This window comes from Notothenia rossii, assembly GCF_949606895.1.
Source record: "Notothenia rossii genome assembly, chromosome: 8".
NCBI lineage: Eukaryota > Metazoa > Chordata > Actinopteri > Perciformes > Nototheniidae > Notothenia > Notothenia rossii.
This window is the reverse complement of record NC_136906.1, coordinates 10063831-10087298: the sequence shown is the minus strand read 5'-3', so window position 1 is coordinate 10087298 and position 23468 is coordinate 10063831. Positions and strand designations below refer to the sequence as shown.

Genomic DNA, 23468 nt, shown 5'->3' with positions numbered 1-23468 from the left:
TTCCAATTGCTGTTTCTGTTCCTAAACCATTATCAGTCATTTATTGATTCAACATTTCTTGAAAAACCTTCACTTTTGATTAAAAAAAATGCAACCATCATAGTAAGCAAAGGGACAGAAGGGGAGATGTGCATCTGTTGCAAATGCTTCACAAACACTTGAGAAAATATTGATTGGCTTAGCAAAAAGGATCCAAAATGCAACAGCCAATTAACTTCCCTCTCCTGTCAACAAAGAAGCTGAAACACCTCAAAACAGAGACTAACCTAATGAGCAGAGGTGTCTTCGATGTAGTGCATAGACGCTATTTATTTCGTCCCCAATTTATATGTTGAACTTGTATTGTGTTTGCTAACACCAAGAAATGTTTTTGAAATTGGAAGACTGTACAGAGTAATTGGAGAAAGAAAGCCAGGAGAGTCAGGAGTGTGTGTCACACCATTTGTACTTGAATCATGTGGTCAACACTAGAAGCTAGTCTGGCCAAGAAAAAGCTCAATTCTGGCAGAAACAACGATCTGTTTTAGAAAGGCCAAATAATCTGTGCTAGAAAAGTAGATCGATCAATACATAATTGTAATACTATTATTACAGAAAAGCACTCAAAACAAAGAATCAAATGTTCCTCCTATATGAGATCAGTTTCCACATTTGTCAGTATTTGGTAAAACATAACAGACAATTTTGGCTTTCAACTGTGCATTTGTATATTTTTGGTCTAAGACTGCCTATTGGCATTTAATCTATAATTGTGTGGTAGTGGTGACGATACGGCTCGGAAAATAATTTGACAATATTTCAGGGTATATTTAAAATAATGATAATCTTTATAATAAGACATGAGGAAAAAGTTCCCGCTCTCACTCGTGCTATATCACTCAAACACAAGCACACAAACCAGCATTTATTTTGCCTGTTATGGAACAACGTTTTTGTAGTTACGAAAAAAGGCCAGAGCAAAGCTATTTTGTAAAATTGTTTTTAATTGTATTTTATGGCACAAAACTAAATTGCAGCAATAATGATCAGCTAGTAACATTATTTTATTTCTAAGCTTTAATTGTTTTTGTAACAACTTACAACACACCACTAGTCTATTCTTAGAGCAGCTGACTTGATGGTGTTCACTTGCAAGAGCAACATTAGTGGAGCCAGACTAAGTAGCAGAACAATTAATCTTGTTTCTGTTTCTCACAACACCAAACTGCTAACAACCTAATCTCATGGGAGGCGACATATCACCTACAAATAACTTCTATTAAGGTTCATTTTTATGACCTCACCCAGTGTGCCTGCTAGTTTGGAGCTTAGAGACCCACCTGGTTCTGAATGTAGGCGTGCACTCTTTCCAGCATCCCCTCACAGGTGTACTCATACGGCAGGAATGGCTCCACCTGCAAACACAGAATTGCACACTTATGAAGAGCCGGTAGGGGAGTGTGTGTGTGGGTGTGTGGGTGTGTGTGTGTGTGTGTGTGTGTGTGTGTGTGTGTGTGTGTGTGTGTGTGTGTGTGTGTGTGTGTGTGTGTGTGTGTGTGTGTGTGTGTCCACAGAAGCAAGCTGTGTAATTAAAGGATCAGAGCATCTGATAGTTAATCAAAGTTGACATATTCATTAGCGTAATTGTGAGACGGCTTATATCATGCCACAAGCCGCGCATTAAAATCAATGACTTAATACATCACAGGTGACGGCTTCGAACATTGATTTCATTATTTTTAGTGACGACGGCATCGATATGTCAAACAATGGATTAAACTGACAGCCGAGCACAGGTCATCCAGCACCGAGGGAGGCAGATGGGTTTATTTTTGGTTGCATTCTCGCTCCTTTGGGAGCCGTTATCACTGTCGCTGTTAAGGTCTGTCACTCACTGTCTGACTCTTGATGGCAGGAAATGGATTCAAACTCAATGAATCAACACTGACAAATAGCTTTTACTCTTCTCTCTCGAGATTTATGCTATCAGCGTCAGAACGCAGAATGGACACACACATGCACTGATGGTGTAGAAAGATGACTGCTGCTTGATGTGTTTGGATAAGGAGGATTATATTATTGTAACTACTGTCTATTGTATTTTGATGATATCAATAATTATGAAATATGTCAGGATTTTCAGTTCAGAATGTACAATGAATGTCTCCTATAGTAACTCAAATGAGATCTCATTGTTTTCTATCAGGCCACAAAAGCACTCAGGCTTTCAAATTGATAAATGGTTCCTTTAAGTGTTGTGTTCCTTTTAGCACACTGTATTACTTTATTTCATCTGAGTTTAATGAAATGTATCTGGCACTTCATCAGATATTCTGCTGTGCAGTTTGCCTTTTGGGCATCTATATATAATAGAATCTGAGCGAGAGGGAAGAAAAATGCTACATCGAGGGTGATTTGAATTCAGCAGCGGTAAACACTTTTAAAATGACTTTGCGATTTATATACCTCAACTGATTGCATTGCTCAGCCACAAATATGTGTGAGCAACAGTTATTATTTCATTGATGACGATAAAATGAACCTTCTGCCCCGAGGTGCAGCCGCGTCCAGAAAAAGGCAAACAAGCCCATCTGGTGGGTAAAGCCGAGCAGGTGTCTCATAGATTTAAGTGAGTCTTTATCAGCTGTCTGTCTCCTCACTTCCATCATGCACTGTTGCCATTATTATCTCAGCAAACAAGCAGGCAGCTCTTGAGCTTTCTGACAGAAGAACAACTAAAACACGAGCCGCAGAACTACTAACAAACCGTATCCAAAAAACGTGTCGAGTAAACAACATTATGTGCTGAGCTTTGAATATATACTGGGAGTAATCTCATAAAGAAATTAATTAAACTTAAAGCTGGGTTGCAACCTTTAAATTAAAGCACTTTCCAATTAACTTCACGCAACTCTCACTTGGCACACGGGGAACGCTCTTTGTTTTTCCCAGTTGTGTTGTCTTGTATCTGTGGCGACTTTATGCACTGGTACACTTATGCCTGTAGGTGAGCTTTCCAAGCCCCCCCCCCCCTCCCAGGAGTGCTCTCTCCAAGCCCTCCCTTGCATATTTTTAACTTAAATCCTTCCTCTGGTCTAATAGTTTATTTTTAATCTGGAGTATTTACTCCAGATAGCTGCAGTTTCGTCGTTTTTGTTTCTCCCATATGGAAATTACTCTGGATTACTGGTAATCACTGCCACAGGGGGGAGATAAAAGATAGGCACTCCAGCTTTAAAATTACATAAATCATACTGAAATACTTAAGAGGTGAACCACTCCCAAATAGGAAGCTAGCAGCAGATTCTCTTGGCGTGGCGCAAATAATGTAAACAGAGAGAAACAGCTAGACTGTCTAAAGGTCACAAAACTAACCTGCCAGTAACTGTAATGCTCACTAGGTAAAACACTACATCTAAAATAATACAAAAAGTGACCAGGCAAACAGAGGAAGCAAAATGATCCAAAGATGTAACATGTTTATTAGCAAGACTAAGAAGTGCTAGGGGGAATTAGCCAGCAGAAGTACAGACATGAGAGTGGCACTAATCTTCTCTTCTAACTCTCTGTAAGCACATTGCATCTTGGCACTGCGAGAGGCTTGGCTGTGGCTTGATATTGCTCTGGTGACAGATTGAGCGCAGCGTGATTGATTAATATGATGTGCTGCGGACAATGCTTTCTGCCAGTGTGGCTGGCCTTTGGAAGTCTGCCATGTAAACCCAGGTGTGGGCACAGTTTACCTACCGAGCCGCTCAATATCTCAAGCAATTAGCAGCGCGGAAAGTGGAGAGGGAGCCAGCTAAGCATTTTGTTGAAATGCAGGCGCCATGATTAAGAGCTCTATTAAAGGCTGAGGGCTCCAAAAGTGGGTCACACCAGACTATGAAGCATGGAGGAGTATATACTATTATCATTATGCAGTGTAGTGTTCTCTGGAAGCTGATGATATAAGAAGACTAGGATAGTACAAACCAATAAATTAACATACATTGATCCTCATGATCTCACGGATGGTGGCCTCAAACTCCTCAGAGTTATTGAAGTCGATAGTGATGACATGCGGCCTGCCAATATACTGCTCTGCATACGGATGCTGAGAGGACACCTGAGGAGGAATAAATCACAATCACAATAAAACAACGATTGAAGTCCAGATCTGTGTGCTCAATGCATATTTAGCTAATATTACAAGTGCCGATCATCCTCATAACCAAGATAAAGACAAGTGCCGATCTACCTTTCTGGAGGTGGGCTTCCCTCTGAAGAAGTCGTGATTGAGAGAGCTGTGAGGGGGGTTAAACTTGGGTTGTAGGAAGATGCAGCCATTGGCTATGGCCTCCAAAGGGGCGGGACCTTCGTAGGGGAATCCTAACCCAATGAACAGCTTGATGGGAACATAAAGAGAGGAAGAGATCATTAGTCTATAGAGAGGCGAAGTCCCGCCCTTCTACTTCCGACCCATGGGACCTTATTTCGGAAAAATTATGATGTTTGTCAATCTTAAAAAATAATTTCCATGTAAAAAAAGTCACAGTTTGTCGTAAAACTGTTAAAATATAAGACTATGAAAAATACGCAACTAGGAAGACTACACATCCCAGAATCCCGGTCCCGGGTAAAATGATCTTTTAAATTGACAAACATCATATGTGTAATTTGTGGCACAATTCAAACGGGATCGAAAGATAATCTTTCTCTCTCCATTGACTTCAATGCATACTTTTTCCGTAATAAGGTCCCATGGAGGTCCCCCGGAAAGGGAGGGACTTCGCCTCTCTATACACTGAGCTGCTCATATCCAAGTCAACTCTTGCATAGGAAGTATTTCAACTCTACAAAGGTATATTAACTCTAACAAAGCATTTCATTTTGATCCAGAATATCTATATGCAAATATTTTCATGAAAGCCTCAGTAATGTTTACCTTGGCCTTCCTGAGCAGCTGCTGCAGCTCCTGCTGGGGCAGCAGGCCGTGGTTCTTGACGAAGGCGGGCACCTCTGGGGGACGCTGCGTCTCATAATACACCGTCCCATGGATCTCCATGTAGCGGTGCAGAATGGTCAGGAACTTTTCCTTTCCCTTCAACACATACAAGCACAATATAAATAAATATAAACACTTAAAAAGTGTGCTTTGCAGTAGCTGCTGTATACACACCCTGCTACAAAGGTGGGAAGTGCACCACCAGATCCCCAGTAATTCAGTCATTTGGTAATTCAGTTTTAACTTAAAGGTATGTTTGGAGGTTTTATAGTAGGGTTGTATTTGGTACTCGCGCAGTGGAGTTAACGCAAACAAGCAAAACAATATATTGCTGTGTGAAGTAAAGATATTTTAGCCCTTGCCAAAGCCACCGCACAAAGCCAAGAGAGTCAATGGTCTACGACTGCCTATATTGGAACGTTTGTTTATGTTATTGTGTGATTTTGGTATTGGATAAACCAAAGTCAAGCGATAACACAAACTAAACGATGGAGGCAGGGGAATGAATGCAACATCTCCTGTTTCCAGACTGACTGCAAGGCTGAAATACATTTAGCTGGTGCCCCCATCCACAGCAACATTAATATTATGAGGCTTTTAAACTGAAGGCATGACGACTGACAAATTCATTGACGTTGGATATTCACCTCATACAACCCCACTCCAAAATATCAGAACTATCCATTTAAATGTTAGTTATTATGAACAGATTTCTTTATTATTAGGTCAACTGTCTCACTGGACTGCACAGACAGAATGTCTAAATGCAGCTATGATTTTTATTTTATATGTTCTCGTTTTTCATGTCCTATATTGACTTTACACACTCTGGAGTTTCCCCTGCTGCCCCCAACAACACTTTGTTAAATGAATTGAAAATACACATTAGTATTCAGACTACTACACAGTTGAGAAAAGCCCAAAGGAGTTGGGAAGAGTTCATGAAAATTAGGCAAGCAGATTAAATGAGCCCAGTCTACTTTTGTTACCACTACACTCATCATGTTGCCAACTTTCCATTACCTGAGAAGTTATGCAATACTGAAATCAATGTATATCTTCTGTGTTGCCCTGTGGAGACCTTTTTAAAATCATTTCACTCACATAAAACTGAATTAGTTTATCAAATCAAAAGGTGATTCAAGGACAATGCTATGAATTATGCACAAATGCTTTCTCCTTCAAGGCGTAAATAATTTAGAAATGTCATCTGAGTATTATTCCTCATTCTTCATCTTAGACTTTTTTAATGTCTTCCAGCCTTGGATACATTTGAGATACAATTACACTTTCTTCTACTTAATTATCCCAAATCCTCTTGAGTATCAAACATTCTTGGATTAAACTGTTACGATGAATACCAATTGTGAACAGTTTTTATAGTAAAAAACAAAGTAAGACTACTTGGGTTATTTCTTTATCTCAATATGTTTAAACAATATTTATTCTTTATGTTAACTAACGGTCAAAGTTCATATGTTGGTGATAAATGTAGGAAGAAATGTCACATATTTTAAGCTGTAAACAATACTGATATTTGCATTGTCTTTTTTCTGAATTACCTTTAAAACTGTGGCTCTTAAAAGGTGAGGTATGTGATGCAGGGCTCAGATGATTGGTCGTGCTTTTTACAGCGCTACGGCTTCCACAGATGAAATGTTTTTATGTATTTATTGTCGAAGCATTTAAGATATTCATTGCTATTGGGATGTTAAAGAGCAACTTGCAGGTTAGAGACACCAGTGAATAAATGTGTAGGAAAATGATGAATACACTAGATTTTCCCAAAAATATAAAGAAATATACACGACAGTGACATCTGGCGTGGTTTTAGTAAGACATTTTCACTTCCGCATAAAAAAGCCTCCGCACGTGACCTCCCGCGTGTGACGTAACATGGGGGAAACAAGGGGGAGAGCGGCCGGTCTAACGTATGAATAAACATGGATCACAATGCTAGTTTTGACACAGAAGAGGTTGAAAATATATATTCGAATGCATATGATTATAATTATGAGCCTGCTAGGCGTCCAAGAGACCAGGAGCAGCCAAGGATTAGAAAAAATAACGGCCATCGGAGAGAAATGGAGCTGTGGTGTGAGGAGAACCAGTGGAGAACAGAGCAGCTGTCTTGGTGAGTGACCGGCGTTAGCATGTTAGCTAACGTCAGTCACATCACAACATTGTAAAGTTAGCAATCATATATCAAGCTATAACTAAAGTAGTATTGATAATATAGTAACGTTACTGGCAGGACTGTTGATACTGATCCATAACAGAAACTAATGCGCAAGTATCAGCCGTGTCTCGCGTTACCTAATGCAACTCCACACTACGGTGCTGTGTACCGGAGGGGAGACGCGAGATACGGCTGATACTTGACGATCTGGCGGAGAAATTTGTGGAGCCTCCGTTGATATGCCTTTGTAAATGGCTTGATGGAAAGCAGGTGTGTAGTCGGGGAGGGTGCACAGCTGATTGCAGCAGGTGAGTGGAGGTTGAGCCGGGAGCCAGGAGTGACAGCCACCACGCCCACACAAACAACACAGACATGTGGGAAACAAACAAACACAAAGGAGACGGTTGGAGCAGTACAGCCACCACAGCGTTAACTAATGCAATTCCACACTACGTCTTACGGTGCCGTGTACCGGAGGGGAGAGAGAGCAGCGAAGGGGGGAGAGAGAAGCAATACGGTTTCCTGATAAAGCTGTGGAGACGGAGTATGTGCTGCAGGGAGGTGGATGCACAACGCACCCAGGAACGAACGCTAGCTCCGGTCCTTTTCCCGTGAGGGAAACTGTGGACTCGTGTTTGCAACCTGCACAAACACAAGCTCACTATGATTACAAATGCTGAAATGCAATGTAAAATTACCGAAAAAATACCAGCTCACTAAATCACAACCGCTCAAACCAACTACAAACTACTACCGCGGATTGGGCAGAAAACGAGTCCGAGAAAGTTAGCTCCCCCATGTGACGTAATATGACGCGTTTGACGTATGACCTTAAAAAAAGCAGTTTTTAGTAGCAGAGCTCAAAACTGCTCCTTTTCCTCTGAATTCCTGCCCTTATGTCTTGTAAAACATATCAAATCCTGCATTAACATTTTTAATTGTAATTTTCAGGCAAGGTTAAGCATAAATGTAGAAAAAAAAACCCCTGCAAGTTGCTCTTTAAGAGCATTCCATGGAATTCAACAAAAAGTGTTTCTGAAATAAATGACATACCCCACCTTTAGGTGTAACTGCATGCCAACACAACTGAAGTGAAAAATACATTTTTCAGTAAAAGTGTTTATTTTTGGAATTTGGAAAATCGATATGTCCAGTAAAAAAAAACAGGGGTACTTACTTGAAGCTGCGTGGGTCCATCAATGATGCATCATGGGAGGATAAATACAGAATAGTACATGGTGAAAACAGAAGTATGCGGTGGAGGAATGTAGAGTACAGGAAAGGCAGGTGTAAAGAAAAACAGTAACTTGTCTTCCCCCAAGAACTAAACAGGCCCAACTCTCTTAAGTGAACCTGAACACCTGCACAGGAGGAGAATAATGCTGCTCTCAACATTGTTGGATTTGTTGCATCGAGAGACCTCAACATACTTTTACATTGCAATCTGTCAGATGCAAAAATTGTATATCACCCCACAAGTTGTTTTGAGAAACAGGGAATGTCGAAACAAAGCTGCAGTAAGTGAAGTGAAGCAGACCTTGTGGGAGGCTGCAACACTTCAAAGTTACAGTAAGAACAAGAACATCTTGCCAGTAGCTCGGAGGGAAAATTTACTCCAAACAAAAACGATTGTTCTTCTTCCCTCACACTTCAGGCCCGATTCCTGAAGGAGCGACTGGTTTGGAAACGTAACAGAAAGTGGATTTTTCTCAGTGCAGGTTGTAAAGATTTGCTTAAGGGAAATTATATTTAAAAGTTCTCCAAACTTTACTTGTATCCCTAGATTGATAGAATATGATAAATGCAACACAAATGCATTCAATCATTGGTTTGTCTACAATGGGTTTGAAGACTTGAGTTTGACGTTTTGGTTTTTGGACATCGCCATCTTGTTTTTTTCATCAAGATGTGTCACAAGAGTTTAGAGCTAAAAACAACAAAACACTAAAGAAGACATTTTTAACAACCAACATGTTAATAATAACTTTAATGAACTGAAAACACATGATATACAGTAGTTACGTTTCTAAGATCAAATCAAAGACATTAAAAACACATGCTGTATTGAAGGCTTAAAACTGGTGAACAAGACCACACTATAATCTGTGCCTTTGGAATTCCACATTATCCTACATATACATGGCAACTTGCAAGAGGAATGGGAAGCGCTTTATCTCTTGAAAAGCTTTAAGCACTCATTACAGAGGCTTAGTCCATTCTACTAAAAGGTGGTAAGAGGACATCTTCACAGGAGTCATAAGGGATATCAAAGTATTCGGAAAAAGAGTTGTGAAGTGTCCCAGTGCATTTCTTTAACAGGTCGATAGTCATAGTTGCACAAGATGGCATCACACTTAAAGGGGCCCTATCATGCTAATTTTCAGGTTCATTTTTATATATAGTGTCTCTACCGTGACATGTCTCCATGCTTTAATGTTCAAAAAGCTCTTTATTTTTCTCATACTGCCTGTGCTGCCGCACCTATTTTCACCCTTTGTCTGAAACCAAAGCCCAGTCTGCTCTGATTGGTCAGCTGGTTGGCTCTGTTGTGATTAGGGTTGCAAAATTCCGGGAATTTTCAAAGATGGAAACTTTCCACGGGAATTAACGGGAATTTATGGGAATAAACTGGGAATTTTCTAAATTGAAGGTTGGCTCTTCATAGGGAACTTAAATATAGTTGGGGAAAGTATATTTTAGCATAATCTTGACTAAAACAAACAGATGCCATTCAAGTACACTTGAATATCCATGCCATAGCACACTGCTTACTGCATGGCTATTGAGACCACACAAAGGTTTGCAACAGGCTCACAAATGTGAGAGTGGAAAAACTGGTTGGCATTCGGGCAAACCTAAGGGTCTCTGAGCCTGACACAGAGCCATCCTCAACAAGGCTGGACAGTGACACTGAAGAGGAAGACTCAGAGTTGGATGTTGATGAGGCCCAGGAAGAGCCCATTGACTGAAAGGGTTTAGCAAAAATGCAGAGGATTGCTTGAAGGAAGTTTTGCATGTTTAATGGGACTTTTTGGAAGGAGGAGGGCTCTTTTCATTTAACATTTTGAATGGGACTTTGTGGGGATTTTTTGGATGGGGTGTGCATTTTTGTTCATTTTTTAATGAATGGGGTTGGGGTGGATGAGTAATATTTAACTCAACATTCCTGTTTTCGTTCTTCAATGAAACAAATAATTGTTCAATAAAATAATTAAAACTTGTTCTGTTCTACTATAAAAAAAATGTTTTAAAAAAAATCTGTTGAAATTTCATGTTTCTTTGTTTAATTTGCATCGAATATTTCCAAAATTCCCCTGCTCAACTTCCCATGGAAACTTTCCGGAAATGTACCGCCACTTTGTAACCCGAGTTGTGATCAGTAAACCGCTAAGAGATGTCCTGCCCCTTGGCCGCATTCAATGTGTTGGAGCGCTAGCAAATAGAAGCAGGAGTGTTACACACTGATGTCACTATTTGGAAGTAAACAAAGGAGTCCAATCAAGGTGTTTTAGGCAGGGGGGGGGAGTGTGTGGGAGGGAAACTCCATCTGGAGGGAGATTTTAGCATTTGCAGACCGTTTACATGCACAGAAATCTATAAAACACTACAGGAAAGGGAAAGCCCAAAAAGGCACAATAGGGTCTCTTTAAAATAATCATGTTGGGTGCTTTGTTTTCTGTGTGCCCTTTACAACTATTTGTAATTATTCATTCCAACGCCACAAAGAGTACAATTTCTTTTTAATTGACCAAATTACAAATAATAAATAAGATTAAATGTCATTTGTTAGACGCTTTTATCCAAAGCAACTTACACACTCGATACTGTAGTGTAGGCAATAAAAAGTGTATTTATTTAAGAAAAAATATATACCGGTATATATATTTCGGATGTGTAATTAAGTAGATCATTTGTTTATACATAACTTAGAATCAGTAATATTTTTGTATATCAATTTGACACTGCTTAATGTTGTATTGTATAATAATTATCATGTGAAATGTTTGTATTATTGTTTTACACATTCCATATCAAATAAAATCAATCCCCACATGAGCAATTTGGGGTGAAGTTGACATGCTGCAGTACATGCTGACTGCAGTGGGGGATCGAACCAGTGATCCCTTGATCCAAAGTTCAGCACACTAACCCACTGAGCCACAGCCTCCCCCAATCAGAGGTTCTTCAGTCTGTATCTTGGAAACGGTCTCCTCTCAGAATTAACAAACATCTACAAACACGTACTGAGTTTATTGTCGGTTCTTGCAGGCGTTACTGTGTGATACTAACCTTCCACATGCTGGCTTCCTTGCCGTACACAACAGCCATATTGTTAACCTTGTTCCGCTGAATGTTCTGCTTCTCCGTCTCATTCAGCTCCTCCGCCACAAAACCCATGAAAGAGTTATCAGGAGTGTGGGCTGCCAAGGACAAACAAAGCAATTGGCAACACAAAGTGACAAGCCAAATGTACGTCCTAAAACAAATGTGATTAAACCGAAAGATCTGCTGTAAATGTTGCCACACAAACGCAACTCTAGTTTTTTTAAATAGAAAATACAGTTTTTTCGCTTTCTCATCATTTATGACTGACTTTCATTGCATACCAACATGAAGCAGGGAAATACATTGTACATTTGGGGGACGAAAAAAGGAATTTGGATTTCTGAAAGGCAATTTTTCTTTGTAATCTTTGAAAAAGTTGTAACCTTCAAGAGTTTTGGATTGCAGCTTTACTTTGACACATTTTACAACTTCTCTAAAAAAAAAGCTGTGAACTGGAGCAAACACAAAGTGAATTTACTACGGCAGGGAGATGTCAAGTGGGAAGAAAAACAAAAACAGTGTTTCCAGTCAATTTGCAAACCCGAGATGAAAGCTGACGTCTTTCACAGAGCCGAGCTTTGTGATAACCGCAAGTCATTTGGAAACAGTGCAGCTGTCGATTAACGCTGAATTAATCAGAAACGAACACTTGAAGGTTTCTTCTGTCACACATTTAACCAAACGTGCCATGAAGGCATGTGTATCTGTACATTTCTGTGTGTGTACATTCTGGTGTGGTAGTCAGAGCCTGGCTCCAGGCATCTGTTCAGGCTCGGCAGCTCTGAACGACTTCTCTGAACCTTTTTGGCCCAAAGCCTCGCCTGTTCCGGTCTGACGGTTTTATAAACTCACAATCTGCTCGCCCTCTCGGTCACATAAACACGGACGAACACCTGCACTGATCAAAACACTTCATGTCTTTCATATCATCAGTCAGAGAAATGAAAGCCCACATACGGAACATGGTCATGTACTGCTGGCCGTGGAGGTTCCAGTAGCCCCAGTTTGTCCGGTAGCCGTGCAGGATGGCGTACTCCTCGTGGTTATAAGCAGGCTCCGTGCCGAAGGTGTCAATCACACGGATGTGGCACCTGGGACAAAATAAGAAATGGGCTTAGCTAAAATTAGATCACAGATTTCTCTCGCTTTCAAATAATACAGTCTCTAAAGATTGAGTGAGAAAAACAGAAAGTGAAAAATGATTCCATCCAGCTTGGGATATTTCACCTAATGTAGTTTGCCTGCTTGGGAACCGGAGGAATCTGCAAGCTCATGTTTTATTTGCAGATGCATCCTGTCCCCTCGGTTTGGACAGAGATCTAGCAGCCTGAGTTTTTCCTGGCAAATCATCTATGGGGCTTGTCTGTGAGGATGACTGTAAAGAAGAACGCTGTAGAGGCATTATTTAAACAACCGGGGAGGTTGCAGATGCAGTCAACATTTTTGAAGTTGCTATCGTGTCACTGTGGAACAATCTGGACGGTATTCTTTATCGAAAAGATGCACAAAAAACAGAAAACTTTGTAGTTATATAAGATACAAAGAACTAATATATATTATTAAACATTGAAAGTAACTTCATCTTAACTATAAATACGAATGCCTCAAATGCTCGTCCCCGCCAGCTCTTTCTTTCTATGATGTATTATGTTTTATTGGTTCTCTAGAGATCAATGAAATGCAAGACACAGTTTTTGCAACTGGGACATTTCTGGTTTCATCCATAAAGCATTTTATTTCTAAAAGAAGAAAAATGAAATTGCACCTAAAGCTTCACTTGTGTACAAAGATGTTTGCCGTCCTTTTGATAGGATTTTGAGTTGAACAAACAAACAAACAAACAAACTCATAAGACACCAACATGTTTGTTTACATTATATTTTTTTGATGTATTGCGTGCCCCACCCTAATGGGTTGTTATGCGCTGGTACTACTGTACTGTGATTGGCCCTTAACACCAAGTAGACCTAGTAATTGGTCACTAAGTGCTACATCACTGAGACTTAGATCAATTGACCCTTGTGATTTGGTCTGAAGATGTCAGTCCACATGTTTGCCTTTTCTCTCAATAACAGGACAGCCATATCAAATATCGGTCTTGTGTTGATCTTTGTGAGTTAATCTCAGCCATCAGTCTTGTTGTCAGAGTTTTATTTTGTGAAGCTGTCAGTGGTGATGGATATCATTGTCCCCTGCCGGTCGCCCCTCATTCAGTGCAAGTTACACAAGCCTCACGGTGAGACGTCTGAGACTTTAAACACAGCTTTGTTTCACAGCCATCACAGCGCCCTCGAAAAAAAAGATCCTGACACAAGCTGGAAAAGTCTGAGACAAAGTTGAGGGAAAACGATTTTTGAGAATTTAAAGAAGATGCGTAACTTTTTTGCCCTGCGTGAGTCTCTTCACAATAAATGCTTAACATACTTTCTGACAATGTGAGGCAACTCCTCCACAGGGAAGAGATCATCTTAAAATATGTTTTGTTCTGCTCCTGTAACAAACTCAGGCTGAAAACACTCAGAGGAGACATTAAGCATTTAGTTTACAACGACAGAAGACGAACATTACATCAGCACTTTGTCAGCAGTGAATATATTCACACTGGGAAGCAAGAAAATGAATTAATGTAATCCAAACGGAGATTTCTCAATGCATTGCCTCTCTAATCAGTGTCAGGGCAGGAGGGGAAATGAAAGTATTGGTCTTTCACTCGGTGACAGCTGAGGAGCGCTGGTCGATCAGCTGACCTTGGACTGGCGCTGATTGGAATCAGCAGAGGTTTTCAATGCGGTCCAACCTCGTCTTTGAGGATCCAAACGAAGGATGAATTATTTAGAAATGTGTTATTAATTTAAGACGGCAACCGACTCCTTTGATGCATGAGTGTTGAATAAACACAAACAGCAACACAATAAACTGTATTACACCTCCATGATTACCTTTTGCCAAATAGGTTATGTTTTCAGTTTGGTTTGTCTTCTCTCTATTTCAGCAGGATTACAGAAAAACCACCAGCCCAATTTTCATGAAACTTGGCGTAAGTGTGAAGCATTGGCCAAGGACAGCACCATTTCAATTTGGAGCGGATCCAAATCACACGCATTACTTCTCACTTATAAAACAGGCCAGGCGGAGCTCTACGCTCTCCCATTACATTACATTACATTACATTACATGTTACTTGTTAGACGCTTTTATCCAAAGCAACTTACACACTCAATACTGTGGGCAATCCCCACAGGAGCAATTTGGGGTGAAGTGTCTTGCCCAAGGACACAACGACATGCTGACTGCAGTGGGGTTTGAACCTGTGACCCCCTGATCCAAACACCAACGCACAACCCACTGCACCACAAGCCTCCCATTGCCCTTCTAGTTATCATTAATATCACATTTCTTTCACTGTGTTCTCCCACTAATTTTTTATTTTTAGAAATATATTTTCTTCCGAGTTGCATTAAAAAAGTGTTTGCATATTTTCTCTTTGTTTGGATAAAGAAAAACTAAGGATTTGCTTTCACACTGTGACTGCTCCAGTGCTGCCAAGCTGGAACCAAACAATTGAATTTACAGAAAGAAAGGAGCTTGTTATCGCTCAGAACCATGTAGCACGTACAGCATTCATTTCAAGCAGAAACCTACTCCAACTTTCCCTGTGTGATGAAGAGCAGAGGTTTTGGTTAAGCCTGCACCTTGTTGATTGATTACTGTGTAAATGCCCAAAATGGAGATTTTTTGCTGATGCACAGTGAGGTTACAATCCAAGTGTGTACCAGCATGTCACATCAGCCAGTCAATAAGGATAAAGTGAAGAATAAAGCAATGCATGTTAATTAAAATAGGTACAAAGTGAAAAGACACCCATATAAAGACAGAAAGATAGCATTGGACTGACTTGTGCTTCCTCAGCGACAGACCCATGTGCTGCTTCATCTGCTGCAAGCCGTGGTAGTCGGTGTAGATGAGGTCAAAGGGCAGAGGTCCCGTGAGAGGGCAGCTTCCTCTTCCAGGAGGGACGCCCAAAAACCTGCAGACAGGTCAGATGCCGTATTAGCCTCAAACTGAGCAAAACGGTGTGCACAGTGGAATACAACAAACAATCACCGTTATCCCACAGAAGAGATGAAGCACACAACACAGAAAAAAGGCTCCCTGAGAGATTTCCAAAAGCCATTGTACAGCGATGACAGATCAATCACAATCATAAAAGGACGGTAAAGAACAAAAAAGCACGAAGCATAACAATCCAGTGAGACACAAACAACGTGACTTTCTGTAGCTGCAATTTCACTAAGGCTGTGGGTGCTTGTATATGTTTTATCAGGAGAAGCGAGGACGGAGAGAGAGTTGAAGACAGATCAAATAAAAGAGCCCAGTTGCGTTGTGAAGCATGTCAGTGCTATCAGTGCACCTGGTGAGCCATTTAACCAAACAATACCGAATCCATCAGTGATGTCTTGCCACGGGGAGTCGCCCCCAGTTTCACAGGGAAGACTTGTTTTGGCTTAAGCCCCTGTCACACTGTCCCGAAATTGACACCCGATGGACACACGAATATGGAATTGTGAATTTTGCACGAAGATGGCCCCGAACCACACACAAAGGCAACATTTACATTACATTTAAGACATACAACTGCAACGAAAGTAACACAAACGATTATGTTAAAGTATTATGATACTGTACTGATATTTTTCAGACTTTGTTCTTTACTTTCTCCGTCTTTATAATTATGTAGAAGATATTAAGTTTTCTCCGTCATGTTGTTTCCATAGCAACAACAACTTCCTCGCCTTCAAAATAATATATTATATCCTTTTTAGTTTCACAGAACACAAATTGGGTGATTTACATAATATGTTTACATGATTTTGTTGTGCAATAAAACAACCAGAAGATTGCCAAAGATTTTGCCACCACTCCCGAAGTTGCTGCCGGAGCCTGATAAACTCCACCGGCGGTCATAGGATGGCTTACGAGCCCCTCACGAATGCCTTACGAAGGGCAAAATGAACACACGAAGTCAACACGAAAATGAACCTTCACAAGGTCCTTCGGCAATGCTTTGTGATGCCAAAGATGTTGCCACCGCTCCCGAAGTTGCTGCCGGAGCCTGAGAAACTCCACCGGCGGTCATACGATGGCTTAAGATGCCCTCACGAATGGTCCGATGTTGTTACGATCAGAGCCGAATTTGAACATTTCCTTAATCGTGTGTCCATCGGGTGTCAATTTCGGGACAGTGTGACCGGGGCTTAAGCAAAAAAACACACATATGATTTGAGGCACGCAGCTTGTAACCACACGTCATGATGAATGCAGAGGGATTGTGGTGTTCTTCATAAGACCATGCCAAGCACGTACTGCATGAATGCTTCAGGAGTGCCACATGGATAACAATGTCTTTGATGTTACTTTAATTGGGACTTAAATATCTCAGCATTTGATGGCCATGACATTACGTGGAGACATTCATGGTCGCCAGAGGATGAATCTTGCTGACTTTAGTGACCCTGACATTTCGTTCCACTGTGAGGTTGACCATATTGAATGAATGAACTTCAAATAATCATGTTCCACAGAAAATGAATATACTACATTTTATCCCCATGACTCTAAATCTTCGTCACCACCAGGTCAAATTCTTTGCGTGTCCAATACTTTGTGTTATGAACAAACCCCGGAAAAACGAATGACATTCCCATAAACCTCAATTCTACTTTGGGATTAGGGTTTATTCAGCTAAGTTTAGTGTGCCAACTAAAATAACATAGTGAGCATAAATTACACCTCCATATTATTTCTTCCTTGATTACACAGTGCACACTACATTAAAGTATTTAAATCAATTTAATATCATCATCATCATCTTTATTTAAAGAGACTCTTGGTCCATTATTACAAGACATACAACACTCAAATATAAATTAAAAAAAGGCAGTTATACCAATGTTTCCACAGAGGTGACTGGTATCGTACAGTACTGAAACACGGATTTGAAAGTAGCATAATGACAACATTATGAGAAACATTTAATCGACAGATGAATTTGTACATTAGATTTCTCAAATGAGCATGGAACGTGTTGACTCGTGCATTACAGAACATTTCACTTGCACTGCACCACCTTGGTTTTCTAAGCAGTATACGCAAACAGTCATTATATGCAACCTGGAGCTTCCGGAGGCTCGCCTTCTTATACTTGACCCAGAAAAGGGGCAGTATAGAGAGGAGTGCAATAAGCTCTAAAGAGGTTCACCTTAACCTTATCTGAACACCAAGAGAATTTTCTAGCCAACATGTTGGCTTGTCTCCTAGCTTGTCTCCTAGCAGTGCTCTTGAACACCAAGAGAATTTTCTAGCCAACATGTTGGCTTGTGTATATAAGACACGCCGCTGTCTATACATGTCATCATCATCAGCCATTTCATCTGTGATGATGTGTCCCAGATACTTAGTGTTACAGCAAACAGACAGCACCTGTCCTGATAGATAGAATGTTGGAAAACAAAGGTTCGTATCCCCTGTTGCTCTGCAGATCATTACGGCGCTCTTCTTATTATTGTATTTAACATCAAATTTGACTCCGTAATCAGAACAAACATTTAGCAACTGTTGAAAACCAGCACTGCTAGGAGAAATAATTGCCAGATCATCAGCATACATAAAATGGTTTACAATCACATTACCAATCACACACCCTGTTTTACAGACACTTAAAGCACCTGATAGATCATTCATATAGATATTAAAAAGCCATGGTGAGAGGAGCCCCCCCCTGGCGGACTCCATTACCAACATCAAATGGCGCCGAGACTGTATTCTCCCATTTTATCCGCATGCTCTGGTTGGCATACCAATAAGCCAGGATCCTAATTATACTGTTAAGCACACCCCTTCGTCTCAATTTTAAAAACAGTTTATGATGGTTAACTCGGTCAAAAGCCTTTTAGAGGCATCAATAAAACCAATCAGAACAGTGGAATTCAGTCTTCTATATGTTTCTACCATTTCCTTCAAAGCATAGATGCATAGCTAAGTACCAATATATATAAATACATATGCTTACTTGCTGGGTGAAAACATCTGCACTGCATTAAGTGCAAACAATCATTTATAAATATCACATGCTCTCTGTAATCACGGTGTCCTTGTGTCGTTTGAATCTCTTTCTTAACTTAACGTTACCATCCAGTGTTTTGTTTCTTAATGCAGCCTGTACCTGAGTAACCTGAAAGAAATGTAGTCAGTTGAGTGTCTATTTTCATGGTTATGCAAAGGATTGTATTAATACAGGGTGAATGAAAGAAAAATTAAGAAAAACTATAGACACTACTTTTTTTAAATACTATATATTGTATAGTGAATAACTTCCACACTTGAATAATCAAATACAAATCTCAGAGTTAATGTAAAGCACCATGTGGTTAGTAGCAGTCATTTTTGACACAGCCATTGATAACATCAGGGCCATGTGTGTGTTAATAAATTAGTATTCTTCATGTGTGAATGTAATACTCGTGAAATAGAAATGTAAGTCAGTGTTGAAATAGAGTTCCCATTTTACTTTTCTGTTCCCAGCGAGGGAACCAAACGGGCTTGATCAGCCAGGATTAAGCATCTGCTGCCTGAAGAAATAAGGCATAAATAAGAAACCAGACGACAGACGTTACAAAAGAGCCTTCTGGTACCAGGGAAGACAGGAGATATACATTTGTTGTCTGCTATGACAAAGTACAGTGAAGCTTCAGAGCGCTCGGCTTTCAGTTGGGATCAAGGTAGCGCTTTGTTACAGAAAAACGCAATCAAGTGTGTCTGTTTTCATTACAAGAGAAAATGTTGCTTTGTCAAACCTCTGGAGTTCTTAAGAGCCCAACACAGAACCAAAACAGCACAGCAGAAGGAGAGGAAGTGACTGTGCAGATCTGTACTAAATGCAGTTTAGTGGATGCCAGGATAATTTGAAATAAGGGAGTTTGATAAACGTGTTAACAGTACAATAATACAGTTCTGTGGGACTAGTACATGAACAAAAGCACACACTTGTACTGCTATACCTTAAAGCCCCTGTCACACTGTCCCGAAATTGACACCCGATGGACACACGAATATGGAATTGTGAATTTCGCACGAAGATGGCCCCGAACCACACACGAAGGCAACATTTACATTACATTTAAGACATACAACTGCAACGAAAGTAACACAAACAATTATGTTAAAGTCTTATGATACTGTACTGATATTTTGAGACTTTGTTCTTTACTTTCTCCGTCTTTATATATAGAAGATATTAAGTTTTCTCCGTCATGTTGTTTCCATAGCAACAACAACTTCCTTGCCTTCAAAATAATATATTCGATCCTTTTTAGTTTCACAGAACACAAATTGGGTTATTTACATAATATGTTTACATGATTTTGTTGTGCAATAAAACAACCAGATGGACACACGATAAAGGAAATGTTCAAATTCGGCTCTGATCGTAGCAACATCGGGCCATTCGTGAGGGCATCATAAGCCATCTTTGGCATGCCAAAGATTTTGCCACTGCTCCCGAAGTTTCTTGCCGGAGCCTGATAAATTCCACCGGCGGCCCTCAGATGGCTTAAGATGCCCTCACGAATGCCTTACGAAGGGCAAAATGAACACACGAAGTCAAAACGAAAATGAACCTTCACAAGGTCCTTCGGCAATGCTTTGCGATGCCAAAGATGTTGCCACCACTCCCGAAGTTGTTGCCGGAGCCTGAGAAACTCCACCGGCGGTCATACGATGGCTTAAGATGCCCTCACGAATGGCCCGATGTTGTTACGATCAGAGCCGATCGTGTGTCCATCGGGTGTCAATTTCGGGACAGTGTGACAGGGGCTTAAAGGATATTACTGTATATGTGTGACACTTGGGTCCTGCTTTGCTGTTGCTTTCTTGTACTTCACCAGAGTCAGTTTGAGATATCAATCAGCTTTTATTCTGCAAACCATGGAATGAACATACAGATCCACAGTTTAGCCACAGTATAGTGAGATGTTGCTCCTAAGCTAAGAATCCTCTAACACTGTTACAGTGATCGTATAGTGGTATCATTTGTTTAGAGAAAAAGGATTCTAAATACAAACATAAAGAAACCCAATAACATTTATTACAAACATAAATCAATTTAGTTTGTAATCGTGACAATAAAGATTAATCAAATTACTTAGAAGAACAGTATTCAATAAAAAAATTTAACAGCTCAAAATAAACATACCTGCAAACCATGGAATGAACACACAGATCCACAGTTTAGCCACAGTACAGTGAGATGTTGCTCTACAAAGGAAAGTTTCACATCAGTGACGTAAATGCCACATGTACTCCACGACGTTAGCGGCTAACTAGTTAGCTGAAAAACGGCTCACTCTCAGTTTATGTACAATTCTTTTAAAAAGTGATACACTACGGAATCTAAAGACATTTAGCTAAACATAAAATATAACCAATAAATGCAGATAGATTATACATAGAATAGTACACGTAGATCACAATTATTATTATATTTACAACTGAGTGAACAGAGCAACAACTCAGCCAAAGCTAAGAATCCTCTAACACTGACGGATTCCCAAAATGCACCACATTCAGCGCAACACTAGCTTCCGGCTGCGGCTTTTCAAAATAAAATAAAATTACAAAACTATGGCTGTAGTCCCAGTTTAACAGGATTTAATAAAACACACATTCATTATTTACACTGTTACATATGCAGCATAGAGGAGTTGTTGTTACAATGTCTTAATGGAAGGGATTTATCCAAAGGAAGGGGTATTCACACACTAATACCATCTAACTCCTATTTAACCAAGGTGACTCCAATGGTTGCAAAAATAAGTTGAATTGTATAGACGATAATGATACAATTACCCCATTTCTCCCTTGGTTTTATAGCGCAGTTAACATTTTCCTAATTATAATGTACTCTCAATCGTTAGTTTTAGGTCTCTTTCAATCCAGAATAATGAAATTATGACTCCATTTAGAGTGAAATAGACGATAACACAGCGTGAGCTTTACAAGTCGCTAACACTTTATTGTCTGGTTTGGGGGTTGTCAGTCATCATTGAACCCACTACTGTAGTAATTATAAGATGTTGTGTTCCCCATGCCGTTGAACAGAGAAACAATAAATATGGAAGACATGTAGTTTATAGCTACATTAACTTTAGCAAGGCGATCAAACCACCCATTTTTCTCAATATAATATGGATGGGATATTAAAAAAGAGCACTGTCAAGGCTTCTGTTTGAATATGAATCACAGCTTCAAATAAAGAAAGCAAATCAGTAGCCTCTTTATACAGAGATGCTTACATTTATGCAGAAGTAAAGAAAAGACTGTTCTCTATTTTTTTTTTTTATTCTACTAAAATCATACAAAAACAAAAACGTATAATTCATACACACAAATGAACAACATTAGTAGAAGCGGGAGGGCTGAAGCATAGCTTATGGGGAGTAGCCCTCCCGTGCATCATCATTAGTATCAATATAATAATAATGGCATTTATTTCATCAAAAAAAACTTTATTGTTGTCAAACTGCACCCAGCACTTCATGAAAGTGTTTTTGCAGCAGTAATCCTAGACCTATGACCTTCAACTTGCTGTAACTCTCGCTACTTGGCTTAGAAACCACACACACACACACACACACACACACACACACACACACACACACACACACACACACACACACACACACACACACACACACACACACACACACACACACACACACACACACACACACACACACACACACACACACACACACACACACACACACACACACACACACACACACACACACACACACACACACACACACACACACACACACACACACACACACACACACACACACACACACACACACACACACACACACACACACACACACACACACAGGGGCGTAGCTGGGGGGGGAGGTTAGGATGATTCCAAGGGCCCAGCACTGGGGGGGGGGCCCAGAGAACACTATTATTATCTTTTTATTAATATGGTTTTATTATTATCCTAAAGTAAGTTAATGTAAATGACTCAAAAGTATAATTGCCTGTATTATAAAAAAACGTCCCAAAAGAAACAAACAGGTGCTTGTTACTCTGTTTGACAGAATGAGCACCCCTCCCTTCATTCATTGCATGGTATGGGCGCCTGAGCAATGGAGCAAGCGGAGCAGGTGCATCCCCACAATTGACCTTGGGGGAGCAAACGTGTGCTTTTGCACCCCCACTTTTTGATCATATGAAAAATATGACATTTCCCCCCCAATATATCACTGTAAACATAAGTGTGTAATTTCAATCGAATTAATAATACGCAATGAAAGAACTTGTGCTGATTATAGACACTTAATAGCGAGTTTTTAAGTTTCCAAAGATTGTGACCCCCCCCCCGCATTTCGCTCACAATGGTTTGATCAACTGCCTCCCACCCACAGCAGTCCTGATGCAGGTAGGCTGAGTGTAAATCACCGCGAACAGTCTGTCATTGGTGGCAGACCTTTTCAGTAAGTTGTTCAAACAAAGAATATGTTAGACATGTCTTTACTTCTACCACTCAATACAATAAAACACATTTATAATCATCACCTTCTCTTCATTTTCGCTGCATTGAATTACAGGTCACTCTTTATGTTAGCTAGCGGTTAGCTGACGTTTGCTAGCTAGCTAGTAACATCAACCAGTGTGTGTGTTTGACTAACTAGCTACCTGGTAGATCGAAGCCCATTAGAGTTTGAGTTTATTAGGATCCCCATTAGCTGTTGCATGACAACAACTAGTCTTCCTGGGGTCCACACAAAACATAAAACATTGCATTCGACAAGACTTTTACAGAACAGTAAATACAAAATAAAAAACTTTTCCGAAGTCCATTTTCCTTCAAGCATTGACTTTCATATTTTCCATCATATACCACTTATTTTCTGATTTCATTTCATTGGAAAGAAAATAATG

The 23468-nt window shown here is 40.1% G+C and overlaps 1 protein-coding gene across 2 annotated transcripts in view; it reads right to left on the bottom strand.

Moving 5' to 3' along the window:
• The window catches only part of mgat5b (alpha-1,6-mannosylglycoprotein 6-beta-N-acetylglucosaminyltransferase B), a 115609-nt gene that overhangs the window by 9321 nt on the left and 82820 nt on the right, over positions 1–23468 (bottom strand). For both annotated transcript variants that reach the window (XM_079643325.1, XM_079643326.1), the window contains exons 9-15: positions 15367–15498; positions 12429–12562; positions 11436–11566; positions 4907–5062; positions 4220–4366; positions 3971–4087; positions 1320–1394 (exon numbers count right to left, since the gene is read on the bottom strand). In XM_079643325.1, coding sequence (XP_079499451.1) covers positions 1320–1394; positions 3971–4087; positions 4220–4366; positions 4907–5062; positions 11436–11566; positions 12429–12562; positions 15367–15498 — 892 coding nt within the window. The remainder of the gene's footprint in view (positions 1–1319; positions 1395–3970; positions 4088–4219; positions 4367–4906; positions 5063–11435; positions 11567–12428; positions 12563–15366; positions 15499–23468) is intronic.